We start from the raw sequence: 14284 nt of genomic DNA on the forward strand, positions 1-14284 counted from the left end.
CGAAACACTGGATTGTTTGTTAGGTATTCTTGAATTCATGAATGTTGCCAAAATCGGCTATGAAAATTAGCATAGTTCCCGCCTGGCTTCCTGTAAACCGACTTGTACCTAAAACACTTACAAAATACGTAATAAAAACTACCAAAATACAAAGGAAAGACAGTAGAAAATTGGTATGTAATTAAATTAGAAATACAGAACGTGTATTTTTTTCATCTTGGTACTATAAATAGAGATGACCATATAATATAATATAGTCATCTCTTTCTGATAAGAATGCTCACGGCGAACTCTGTTACGGTGAAATGTAATACGTACAATTTACATGTAACCATTTTTATTAAATTTGTACACTTCATTTCATACTTTTTTCGCAATCACTGCTGACTAAAATCACTACCTTAATAACATGCTAATTATATCTGATGGCCAAGTACCCCAAACGCGCCAGTCGCGATGTTAGCACTAAATCAGTTAAATAACTGAATAAAATATCTTCGAAGGATCCTCGTGGCCCAATTCTAGCAGTCACATTTTCATGTCTACTGTTAACACAAGATTGACACATGCACATGTAAAATATTTCCATAGAAATAAATACTTTTTATAGTGGAACAATTCTGTATGCGAAAGGAAAAGGACAATTAATAAGTCTATTTTTTTTTTAATTATATAATAATACCAAATGAACCTATAACATGTAGGTATATAAATAAATTAGAAAAATGAAATACTAAATTTCACACAGAAATATAGGGAGGTTCCATAGAAAGTGGTTGAAAAATCAGTCTTCTTTTCATTCCTGTGAAAAGTAGTGATTTTAGGCTTATCATCTTTTTTCTTTCGCATGCAGAATTTCACCTTGAACATACGGAGATGTAATTTCTTATACAAACATACCACAGTAACGTCAGGTTTGATAGTTTTGACAGAAAACAAGACATGGGCCCCGAGTGAAAAATGATGCAATATTATTGATCTCAAAGAATGATGTTGAATCAAAGAGATTAAATACACTCAACGATAGCAACCATAACAATAATCAAATTAGCTCTGTCTAATTCCTGTAGACTAAAAAATCTAAGGTAATTGTGCCGCAGAGGTTGACACGAGCTTTTATATTTTTTTTTTTACGAAAACAGTTTATTCGATGTAGACAATTATAATAAATACCTCTTTCTGTCGGCGCATCGGCTTTTCGATCCAATAATCGTTAATTGAAAATTTGAAATTTTCATACATTTTGATGCACCATTATCACAAACTAAGATTATATGAGGTATTATTATGTTGGGGTAGGTTTGGTTAGGTTAGGTTTGGTTTGGTCTAAAAAGAAAGTTGTAAAATCTCATGTCCACCTCTGTGGCACATTTGCCAAATGTAATATTGAGAAAAAATAAAAAAGTTCAAAGAACCATTTTACCTCAAGTGATAAGAACTTCTTATAAGACTCAGATTCTGTACGGAAACTTTCTTTTGGGACAAAATCCATTTGGTCTCAACTTTGAATCTTATAGTTTGTTTTATATTTATATACTTAAGTACTTATATTATGTGCAGTGTGAAAAAATTTGAATTTTGATAGTGTATCACTTACCATGATGCGAAAAAGGTTAGAAAGCACTGTCATACAAGTCCCTGATTATAATAATGCGAGTAGGCACTTGTATCGGAAAATGAAATGAATAAAACTATTACCAAGATATTAAATCGTTAGTTTTATGCAGGACAGATTAACATCAAAATGTCAAAAAAAGTATCACAAACTCATTATCTGCTAAGTACTTTTTGATATTAAATTACTCATATTGTCTACTATGTATAGATGTCACTCGAAATACTTGAAGAATATCTACAATAAATTTTCTACAATGGATGACAATAAAATTGCTGTAATCATGACATTAATGTAGACAGCTTAATAGACAATCATTCAAAAAGATATATTTGCAAAAAATATCCTATTGCCCCATTAAAAACATTAATGAACACATGATTATTAAAAGTGTGTGTGTGTGTATGTATAAGATGTCTATTTCTACTACTACACAATTCAATATTCATCAAAAAAAAATTTTTGTGTTTCAATCATAAATGTTTGGTTTTAATATTAAGTAGTTACCTACTTTTTCCATCAATCAGAGATTCCTGGAGGACGGTTGTGCAGTCGGCCACGGAGCAAGCTCAAAGTGTAAGTATTGTATTCAAAAATTAAAGCAAGATACCAATTTTTATTAGCCGTTGAAATAAATATAAAGAAAATAAAATTGCACAAAATATTATGGTTTTCACCAAAACCTCCTTCTGTGTAGGAAATGGAAGCAAAAACAGGAACCTCAGATCTACCGATTAAGTTAGTTACAAGTAACTTCACATTGCGGATTCATTTGCAGAGAACTTCACACTTCTATATTTTACAATAATTTCAGATTCACCTGCGGGTCTATTCTATACACAAGGATGCTTTCGGTCCGCTACGGCAACTAAATAGGGTAGGAAAGTATCGAATAATTAACTAACAACGAACTATCAAAACTGTCTATCTCGGTCTAAAATGTATCACAGCCAAGAGAGGTGCTGGTACTTATTGTAACAATTATAACTAAATTATTGTAATTGTCACAATAAATGTTATAATTCAAAACTTTCCTACCCTATATAGCTGCCGTAGCGGACCGAAAGCAGCCTTGTGTATAGAATAGATCCGCTGATTAGTTAATTACACAAAATGATTATATGTACAGATATTGTCAAAATAAGTCTTGAATACCTAAATATAATATAATTTTATTATATTATAATAAAATTCGACTTCAATTTGACATTTCGTTCATCTCACATACAGTGGAAGCCCGATTTACCGTTCTCGCATAAATCGTTTTCCCCCACGGATCATTAATTTTTGAAAGTCCGCCAAACACCCATAAGAACAATATTAAATAATCCCACATTAACCATTCCACGAGTTATCCGAGTTATCGTTTTCCTCGATCTATCGTCTAAATATTATGGTCCCATCACAAATATTATCCCGATTGACCGTTTTTGTTTAATATTTATCATTTCGTTTTCGTAGAATTGTTTATGATATATACAGACCTTTCAGTCACATTGATTTGTTTGCACAGGTCGGTTGGCGCTCAGTCTCGCCAGACCTTTCAGTCGTGTCGTTTTGTTGCACAGGTCGTTTGGCACTCAGGCTTGCCTCGCATCTCGTATCACAAATTTTTATAAGTTGCAACTAAAATGCCCCCCATGAAGAAAACTAGAATTCTAGCTGAGAAACTGAAAATAATTCAAGACATCGAGAAAAACGAGTTTTTTTTAAATTTATTTTTATATATCCTGCATTTATCGTTTTTTAGGGTCCCTTGAAAATCGTAGAATCAGGGTTTCACTGTATTGCTGAACCTCAAAACAGACATTTGAATATAAAATTTAGCTGAAAGATACTCCTTCATCAATTTTCAAAAGCAGCCAAAAGCAACACACTTACCATTATTTTTTTAGATGAATAATCACATAAACCCTAAGAAATGTGTGTGTAAGTTATGCAAACAAAGCAACAGACTTGAAACTTTGTTTTTGCCCACAGTTTGGAAATCGCTGACCTACTGTGTGAAATTATACAGAATACATACATAATTTCTTTCGACAGATTTTTACCATATAATATGGACTTATTGGTTTTTGCTCGAACATAGCTTGAAAGGATAATCGTTGGACAAATTTAGTCATCCAGTGGTACAAAACGTCCGCAAGGTAGACCTAGAGGCCGCTGGATCGATGAAATGATAAAGTTCTGAGGAAGTATGTGGCAACGCAACGCACAGGACCGAGAGAAGTGGAATCAGCTTGGAGAGGCCTTCATCCAGCAGTGTATAGATTCAGGCTGATGATGATTGGTTTTTGTAACTAGATGCCTCATAATATCGAGGGCTTAGTGTCAAACAACACTATCTACAAAAGTGCAACTTTACAGCAGAGCCAAAAATCGTTATTTTAGATTCTTGTAACTCAACAAGGGAAATGTTTATTTAAAACCTAATGTTAATATTTTATAATTTATTGTGTATTGTACATTTATCTTGCTTATGATGATGTTAAAATTTATAGGGATAGTTTTAAAAAAAATATGAAAACAAGGGTAACTTATGTAGTTAGCGTTAAACTTTACTGACGATTTAATAAGAAATTAGAAAAGATTGACATAACGTTGTTTGACTATCATGTAGTCGTAAATGTAAAATAACGTTATCTCAAAAAAAAAGAACACTTTTTTGTAGATAATGCTGTCTGACTTTAAGCACTCGATATGTAGTAATACTAACATAAATTGTCCGCTATTCGAATTCGGTACTAAGCGTATCACAGTATAAAAAATGCTCAATGATATGCCAAATATTCACATATAGCACCCTCTTTCTTTGGACAATTTATACTGATCTATAATTTTATATGAAATATGTCATACTTACATATTAGTTTATGAGCTAGAATGATAACAACCGATCTTTATAAAATTCTGTTAGGATATCTCAATATTGTGTAGGTTCAAATTCATCCTCTTTAAAATACGAGTTATTCTTCTGTTTTCTTATCAAATTTGCCACAACCACAACTGAAATTGATGCAATGAGTAAAAAACAAACCTCATCTATGACAATGACGCATTAACATTGATTTCTTGATTGATTGAACAAAAATTTCTATAGGTAAGTATGCCATATTTTTATCAGACATAATAATATTATATTAGTATATTTTATAAGGTGGCATTTTAACATGTTTCAATCCTATTACTGACATCTATTGGTTCAGTGAAAGATCACCTTTATAGATATTATATTAAAAATGGTCTGTACATATCCTATAAAATCATGAATTCTTTTTTGTAAATGATAAAAAAATTAGATTATAAAAGTAATACATTTTATAGTATATTAATTTTTATTTTTTTGCCTATAGGAAATACTGAATTAATATTTTGATTTTAAATAGTTCCTACATCATTCAGGACACCTCAGAAACATACCTATTAAAAAAAACATTGGAACTCGAACCAGCATCGATAAGATTCTGACTAATGTGCTTTACCAATTTAATCACCTGCACTTAATAAATGTAATCACGATAAAATTTACCAATAACTTTGCATCCGAGGTGGTGTAGGAATTAAAGTAGTACTAAAGATCGTCATCGATATTAACGAAATTTAATAACAACTCAAATATAATATCATTATCGATTAATTTTGTCATGATTAGGTATGGTGCAGATGGTTAAAATGTTACAGCACATTTTCCAGAATCTGATGGATGTGGGTTTGAGTCCCACTTCTTCTTCTTCGACCATGTCCGATAATAGCATCATGTGGGCCTCCACAGAGTGGAGGTTTGTATTAACAGATTTTGTTTTTACGAGAAATGGGTGTCAGCCATTTGCTCAACCTATTAGGTCGATACTCTGACTCATACACAAATTGAAAAACAATATGTGTATTTGCCAGACCCAGGATTCGAACCTGGGACCCACGACGCTATAGGCCGACGCTTAAGCCGCACGACCATCGTGGGTGTACAAGAGTCCCACCCAGCACCAATATTTTTTCCAATAGGTATGTTTTTAACAATTAAATAGTTCCAACCTGCCGCCCCTAGGTTTTGTTTATTTTGTTTTAAATAATTTTCCCGAGTAATAAGTAAGAAACCCCAAAACCCAACAAGGTGTATTGGTATTTTATTTTATTTTTAATTACCTGTGATTGTATCTTATTTTCCTCAAATGAAGAGCCCGGAACAAAACAGTGTTCACCGTAATATTCTTAGTTTCTAAAAAATCAAGTGTGTTCAAATCTGTAAATCAAAACACATTAAATTTGATTAGACCTCTCAATAACTTCTTAAATCAAAATTTGCACTATTTGACATTTCACCTGCCGCCAATAATTTGTGTCATTATGAGAATGAAATATGTATGGATAACAGGACACCAAAGTTCAAAAACACCCAAATCAGATAAATTTGAAATATTTTTTTTTGCAAGTAGCTTGAAAGCATTCTCTTAGTGTGAGGCCTCAGTGCCAGCGTTGAGCGTTTTGCGCAACTCAAACGTATAACCGTATAAATGTATAACCAAAAAAAGACATTGTCTACGAACATTTTCACACACGGTTATACGTTTGAGTTGCGCAAAACGCTCAGCGCTGCGCCGAACGCTGTCACTCAGGACGTACACTGAGATGGCATTCTCAACAGTGGCAAAGGGTGGTGGTAGGCTGTGGAGATCTGAAATATTTCACAAAAAATTTTGAAAGTCAGTCAAAACAAATATGTTTTTATTGAACTATGACCACAGATTGCGGATGGTATTGGTTAGTTTTTAAAATTCAATCAAATCAAACATGACTGACAAGATTTAGTGTGCACTAGTTACGCCGAATCTCCACCCTTCGTAACTGATACTCGACATAATTTAAACTAAAATGAGGGTTGACTACTGTATCCCAGGCCTTCCTGTTGAGTTGTATGAAATCAAAAGTAGAACTCTCCATGATTAAATGTTTATGACTATTTATGAGAAATGTTTAATGTAATTAATTGAGGTACCTACTGAGGATTCAATGGCGACGGCGACCGAGTTGAGTAAATCAACTTCGAAACTAAATATCCGAATCCTTCTAACACTCCTAATGCTAATGAGCTTTTTGTTTCCAAAAATATTAATATATAATGTAATATATGTATGCATATTAATGTTTGAAAGACAACACAACGTTGCTGTAGGATTGGTTTGTCGAATAGACCAAATGTCAAATGTTCAGGAGACGAAAAACAAATTTGATTATCCTATATTTAAATACATGAAGGTATTTAAATTGTTGTTTTTAGAGCATATTATTATTATGAATGCTGTTTTCATTACAAAGCAATTTAAAGAAAAGTATGGTTTTGGTCCATTTAGATACAAAAAATCATTCTGCATTAAAAGGTCGATTTCGACAAAAACGGATATTCGACAAACTAATCCTACAGTGACGACAAGCTAATGCATTGCTATGAAAATAATATAAATATTTTGCACACCAACATTGGGAATAAAATGTTTATATGAGTAGTTACATATTTGAATCTTATTTCACGAATAAATAGGGAAATATGTGGTGATGCACCTATGGCATTTTTTAGCTACGACACTACTCGTTCGTGATAATCTGAATTATTTATACATTAAATGGTTAATGAGTATGTAGAAAATATATTTTACGCTGCATATATTTACATAGCTACAACTATTTTAAATTGGATAATTAGACTTTTAATTCTATAAGTCTATGACAAAATTATCGTTATTTTCAGTATGGTAATATTCATATATCAGGAATAATGGAAGCATAGAGTTTATGAAAAGAAACAACAGAATAGATTCATGTAATAAACATTTTATTTTCATTTTCGGTCAACTTTGCATTTGCCATTTTCATGGAATAAAAGAAACATCCTTTAGAGTATTTCTAAAAAATCTTTACAGTTGAGTGTCAAACTCGGTACAAATAGGTGATTATGAATTTAGTACGCGGCCGAGCCGACCGCTTAAATAGAACGATGCTTTTTTTAGTATTTTGCAAAAATTATTTTAAACAGGGTTAAAAAAGGTAAAAATAAATTTTACAATAACCGAAACAACGGCCGACGGGACCTGCGAGGGAATCAACATCACATTATGTACATCAATTTCATCGTCGCGCCGTCATAAGCGACGCTGTGCCTGCAACGGGGCCCAAAGAAAATCTACAATATTCAAAAAAATATAACATTCAAGATAATAATAATATTAATAATAATACACAGTTCGTATTTTTCTGTAAATATTTCATCACAACGAAAACAATTTCCGCACGCATCCGGCGCAGGAGCCTACCTCGCGCCGCGCCGGCCGGTCCGGGTGGATGATGGCGCGAAACTGACAAAGCCCCCGCGCGCACGCCAGCCCTCTCACCGCAGGGTCCGCCGCACCGCTTTCTTGATCTTCCTCTGCGTTCCATTGGGATTCACGCCCGGGTTGAAGCCAGTCGCCGACGCACCCATCGTGAAGTTGAACTGCGAGCCGGAGGGCGGTGGAGCTGGCTGGGAACCGAAGGAGTAGACGGGTGGCGGCGCAGCCGACTGACCGAATCCCATGGTGGGCGGCATCGCGGGGCCGGCCGAGCCAAAGTTGAACGCGACATTTGAAGCAGGAGGTGCCCGGGCCGCCTCACCGAAGGGAATCGCCGCACCGAAAACTGGGGCGGATGCAGAGGTGGCAGCACCAAACAACCCTCCGGTAGAAGGTGTCGGCGCCGCTGAGGAAGTTCCAAACAGGTTTCCGGAGGGGCTCGACCTGGCGCTATTCGCGAAGGGACCTCCAGATTCTGGCGGCGCCGGTTTTCCGAGGGCCTGTGCACCGAAAGGACTGGCTGCGACGGTATTCGTCCGAGACGCAGAACCAAAAATGTTTCCGCTGCCAAAAGCGGGCAGAGCGGGCGCAGCACCGGGGAAGAGGGACGGCTGGGATGCGGCCGCGATGCCGAACATGCCAGTGGCAGGTTTGCTGGCGGCCTGGCCGAGTGGGCTCGCCCCGAACGCTGGCTGCGCAGCAGCAGAGGGAGCCGACCCAAACAGATTAGCTGAAGAGGCGAACGGCGACGGGGCAACAGCAGATTTGAACGTGGCCGTCGAAGGCGATCCAGCTTTGTTTTCTGTCTGCGGTTTAGCTCCGAACAGAGAGACGGCAGGCACAGTAGATGATGCTCCGAACACTGCCACACTTCCACTATCGGATTTAGCTGCATTTGATCCAAATGAAAAAACAGGAGCCGCAGCAGCAGGCGCCTTGAAAGGGCCCGAGACGGGGACGGAAGCGTCGGGGGCAGGGGAGCCAAAGCCAAAGAAAGCTGGTACTGCCTCCTTGGGTTTTTCTAGGGCGGGTTGAACAGCAGAGGGAAATTGTAGCGGTGAGGTGACATTACTCACGATTCTGTCCTTCAGGCTGTCCTGATTTGCAGGAGCGGAGGACGAGGGCGTGGAGAAGAGCGAACCCGATTTGGTCGGAGGAATTCGAAAGAGTGCTTCAGCGCCGGAGACGGCTGATTCTGTTGACTTCATCGTCGTCAATGCATCAGCGGTGGAATTCTTTGTTCCGAAGGTAAAAGTGGAAGAAACCGCCGGCGGCTTGAAGGAGGGAACTGTCGCATCCGATGATGGAACCGCGGCTCCGAATTGAAAGCCAGTGCTCCCACCGAATCCCCCACTCGGTTTGGCACTCTGGGATGCTCCGAATGAAAAAGTGGCTGCAACCGGTTTAGAGGCACTCGCTTCACTAGTGGATATCGACGACAGAGTCGTGCTGAGAGGTTTCGCTGTAACAAGTGATGATGATCCACTCAATGGAGAACCAAAACTGCTTTCAACCTTCTCATGCTCATTTTTAAGAGGCGGGACAGATCCAACTGTAGGTTTAGGGGTGGAAAACGTAAATGTGTTCGTTTTGAAATCTGAAGAGGATGACGAGACGATCGCGTCGTTTGATCCTGTCTCTGGCTTTTTGAGACCGAAAGTGAAGGGGGGCAGGGAAGGTGTCGCCGAAGCGACCGGTCGTGGCTGGCCTGCCTCTTTCTTCTCTCCGAAAATATTTCCAGCACTTGGGACTGCAGGTTCCTTGGTGATGGTGGTGCCACCATTAGCAATGCCAAACGTGAAACCGCCGACTTTGGGGACGTCGACCTTCGTTTCTGCGGCGTTTCCAAATACGAATCCCGCATCAGGCACATTCGTCTTCTTGTCGCTCTCTGAAGCGAGTTTGGTGTCGGTGGCGAGAGATTTTCCCCCGTCGGCCTGATCTATGCCGAACTTAAAAGCATTGACGGTCTGCGGTGAGCCGAAATTGAAATTGGCGGATGTCTTTTGTGGTTCAGTTCCTGGTTTGGTAGCTTCGCAACAGACACATTTTATTCGGTCATCATTGTTTCTGGTCATGCAGCTGGAGCACTCCCACTGGGCGCTCTGCTTCTTCATAAAGGTGGCCATCCCTGGATACACGGACAGAGCATCGGTGGGCGGAGGTTTGGCGGCGCCACCCGGCTTGATAGCTTCGCAGCAGACGCATTTCAATTTATCATTATCATTCCTTGTCATGCAAGAAGAACACTCCCACTGAGAACTTTGTTTCTTAATAAAATCAGCCAAGCCAGATATTGCGGCGGGTTTCGTGGTATCAGGCGACTTACCTCTGCTTCCTCCGGGTTTTGCCGCCTCGCAACAAACACATTTTAACTTATCATCATTATTTCTCGTCATACATGTGGAGCATTCCCACGATTGTGATTTTTGACTCTTAATGAAATCAGCTAAATCCATACTCCCTACAGATTCAGCTTTGTCAGTTTTAGGGTTGACCGACAATAAATCCTCATCATTATTATTGAAATGAGTTTTACCTTTAATCGGGGAGTCATAATTTTGCACGGCATCCTTTCTTACGTCTCCATTAACAAGAGCAGGGGATCTTTCAACCGTTTTATCGTTTCCGTTCCATGTTTCGGTGGGCCTTTTACTAAGATGCCTCAGGGAGAGCTCGTCATTCCCCCGGCTTTCGTCTTTGTCCGTGTCCTCACGGACCCTTTTATTTTTGGCAATTGAAATAAAACTGTTGGAACTGACTGATTCATTGGACGTCGTGAAAGGAGAGACGTCTTCAGCCGCACTCGTCACTCCGTATTTGGAACTGAGGATATCAAGAGGATCCCGGAAAAAGAATTTTCTGGTAGCCCTCGCGGGCTCCGCCGTTCCGCGGTGCACAGGCGAGCTGAATTTGAAGTCTCTGGTGGTTCCGACTACAGCAGATTCGGGTATTTTGCTAGGCGAATATTGTTTGGGATTTGTGTACGGCGTGTTGAAAGACTGCAACATGAATTTGGGGAAATCCACTACGGGCGTGTTGAGAGATATATTTGGCAGATATACAGGCTCTGGGAGTTCTTCATCACAAAACCTGTCGGCACCCCGCCTGCTTATTTTTGTTCTGATCTTGTTTTTATGGTTTCCGGCGTCAGCGCTCGTCTTTATTGAGTAACTGTCAGGTCTGTAGGCCAGCGAGCTGCTGAGCGAAGCGGTGATAGACGTCTGAGGGCTACTAACAGTGCAATTGTTCCGTTTCATCTTCATCAATGTGGCCATGCTCGGTATTTGCAACTCGCGAAAGCGATTCGGTCTACTCCCGCTCGGCGTGGAACTGTCCTCCGGCGATGACCTCACTGTGCAATCCAGAAACGATCGATGAGCGAACGGTTTCTTCGTGCTGTGGCTCAAGGGCGGTTTGTTTATCGGAACCCTCTTCGCGTCAGATATCGGCGAAGAATACTGTTCCAGAAGGTCTAAAATGCGCCTCGACGTTTGACTCATCGAGTTGTCGGGTGCGCTAGGAGTTACCTTGATATCTGTTTTCTTCCGATCGTAGAATTTTGACTTCGCGTATTGATTATACGGCGAAGAATTGCTGGCTCCCGCTCCCCCGTACATCGTGGGGCCAGAATAGAAGGCGGACGACAGCAATGCAGGGTTGAAAGCTGGTTTTTTAGCTCTCGGAGTGGAAATATTACGTTCGACATTCTGCCGAGGCGAGTGTTCCCGTTTGTCGTCACTGTCCCTGCGGGGCCTCTTCGACGCCGTCTTCTCGAATAATCTTTTGGGAGAAGACATCACGGTCGTTTGCACGCGTTGTCGCGCGGCGATAACGTTTTAGACGGCGCAATTATAGAATTTATCCTCAATATGCCCCAAGTTTCAAACTATGTCCCACGCTCTAACCGCTGTCAAAATAGCTTGTTCGGAAATACACTGGAATTTTTTCCTGATATTGGTTACAATGACGGTCCGCCATTACGCGGCAAAAACAATTGAAGGCAGTGTACCTATCATAGTAAATTTAAATTTTAAAACATAAAAAACTTTCACTATAAAAAATCTCTCAAATTATAAATGCAATATCGGTATTATTACGAAGAATTGCGACATTTACGATCACTATGGAATGACGCATCAACATTATATAGGTATTTTATTTATCTAAGTACCTACCTACCTATTTATTAGGTCAAGGTCAACATCAATTGGAACTAGCCAAATAATGGCAAATACAGCGAATAATTACCTGTTTATGTCATTTGTGTTAACTTTTTGAATCATTAAAAATACAAAAGTATTTTTATACTATAGAGGAAAAACAATAAATTTTCAGGGTATTCATGAACAATCAAAATAGTATATTGTTGTCTGTGGTTTAAACTACGTATATTATCTATGGCTTATACTTTATGGTTGTTCACCACAAAGCCACCAAGCAGATAAAACGCAAAATAATAAAATTAAAGTTTGGAATTGATGACAAATCAAATAGGTATTTCATTGTCTCTACTACGATTGAATGTATAATGCTATCATTTTTACAAATTTTTGTATGATTCGTTAAAAAATTGCAAACTGGCGAGGTAAGAATATTCCACCAGTTGTTACCATTATCTACCATTTCTACTAGGTAGGTCCGGTAGGTTCAAGATCGGTACCTATGTAATACGTCAATGACATTTAGCTACTTTACAAGCTGTTTGTTGGCGAATTTAAAAGCGGGCGATTCAGCTACTGCGATTGTGATGATGACACACAAAACTTTCGTTTTTTTACCGGGAGGTCGCTACTACGCTCTACTGCACAGACGCAGTAGGCCCACACGCCGGCGTGTAGCGTGTAAAGTTGACCGGCTTTCAACTTTTCTCGGTAGATTGTTTACAATCTGCTTGTTAGCTTGTTCGATGATGACACTGGGCGACTTTCCAGGCAGATTGTAAATTCGCCAACAAGCAGCTCGTAAAGTAGCTCAATTTCATTGACGCTTTATAAAGATAGTAGGTAGGTACGTACAGACCTCCAAACTTATCTAAAGAATGGCCAAAAATGGAACTACGAACTACCATAGGACGCCATTTTGAAAATGTCATTCGAATGTCAGATCTTCTCCAGTTACGAGTCTTGATTTGATTGGGTACCTAGTTTTCGACAGTGGTTCGGTGATGCCAACCGTACTATAATTATAGTATTTGTACTATAATTTTGGCCCGCGGACTATGTACGATATAAAACAGGTATAGTACGTCCAAAATACTATAATTTTAAAAATTCGGAAAAATAGAAAAAATAGCGCTCTAACAGTTCGGGAGAACACGTATCTTTTGTCTAAAAAACGAGACGTTAATCACCTTCTATTTCAATTTTTGTATAAAAAAACGAGACATTAATCACCTTGCAGTTGAATTTTTGTCTAAAAAAGGTGACGTTAATTACTTTACTCGTAATTTTTGGAAAATGCAGAAAAGTATTCGTCATTCAACACGTACTATATTTTTTGCCGAAATACTATAATTTTGGAGGCTCGGTACCAATGTTCCCCATAAGGTGTGCACGTGTGCGCACGCACACATGTTTTCATCCTCCACACAGTCCTCACAAAAATATTGTAAAAGAAAGTATCCTTTGCCAGATTTTAGTTTTGCTCTAATGCACGAAACCATCACATGCACAACTTTTCTACTCATTTCTCGGAAGGCGAAGGTCAAGTGCGACTAATGCGAGCACACAAGTGAAATTTTATATCGAGCAGGATCACTACATCCGTGCCGTTCTATCGCGTGCCAAAGTATACGAAAAGAAGATACCTATTTTAGTGTTTATCAATGACCACCTATGTGGATGTTTCAACTTGCAAGAAACATTGTCAGTACAGTCTCATAGTACTCTTTATTGTGAAAACATCACAGTTCTTACTCGGTAAAAGTGTTGTTAAAAATATAAAATGAAAAATTGTTTACGTGTTTGTGGGGGTGGGGGGTACCTTAATTTACCACACCGGGTGACACCAAACCTAGTTACGCCACTGCTCAGATGCATTGATGTTCCGCACACGCAATAGAAAAATTAGAGGGAACGTTGCTCGGTACTATAATTACACTTTGAAAATATGGCAACACTGCATTGGCTCCCACATCCCATTCCTCAGATAAGTTTGTAGGTCTGTAGGTATTTTCCATACGGGTCTATTCTATACACTAGCCTGCTTTCGGTCTGCTACGGCAGCTTAATAGGGTAGGAAAGTATCGAATTATTAACACTTATTGTAACCATTACAATAAGTTAACCGTCTGAACTGTCAAAACTGTCTATCTCTATCTAAAATTTATCACAAGGAAGAGAGGTGC

At 38.8% G+C, this 14284-nt stretch overlaps 1 protein-coding gene across 1 annotated transcript; it reads right to left on the reverse strand.

Moving 5' to 3' along the window:
• Positions 1-7421: 7421 nt before the first annotated feature.
• Positions 7422-11949, reverse strand: Nup153 (nucleoporin 153). The gene is made up of 2 exons (XM_085948970.1): positions 7921-11949; positions 7422-7790 (listed from the first exon to the last, which is right to left on the reverse strand). The coding sequence occupies exon 1, from the start codon at positions 11733-11735 to the stop codon at positions 7995-7997; it is 3741 nt and encodes a 1246-aa protein (XP_085805096.1). The 5' UTR covers positions 11736-11949; the 3' UTR covers positions 7422-7790; positions 7921-7994.
• Between the last annotated feature and the right edge of the window lie 2335 nt (positions 11950-14284).

This window comes from Rhyacophila brunnea, unplaced genomic scaffold, assembly GCF_057557595.1.
Source record: "Rhyacophila brunnea isolate RB1 unplaced genomic scaffold, BYU_Rbru_1.0 scaffold_21, whole genome shotgun sequence".
NCBI classification, from domain to species: Eukaryota; Metazoa; Arthropoda; class Insecta; order Trichoptera; family Rhyacophilidae; genus Rhyacophila; species Rhyacophila brunnea.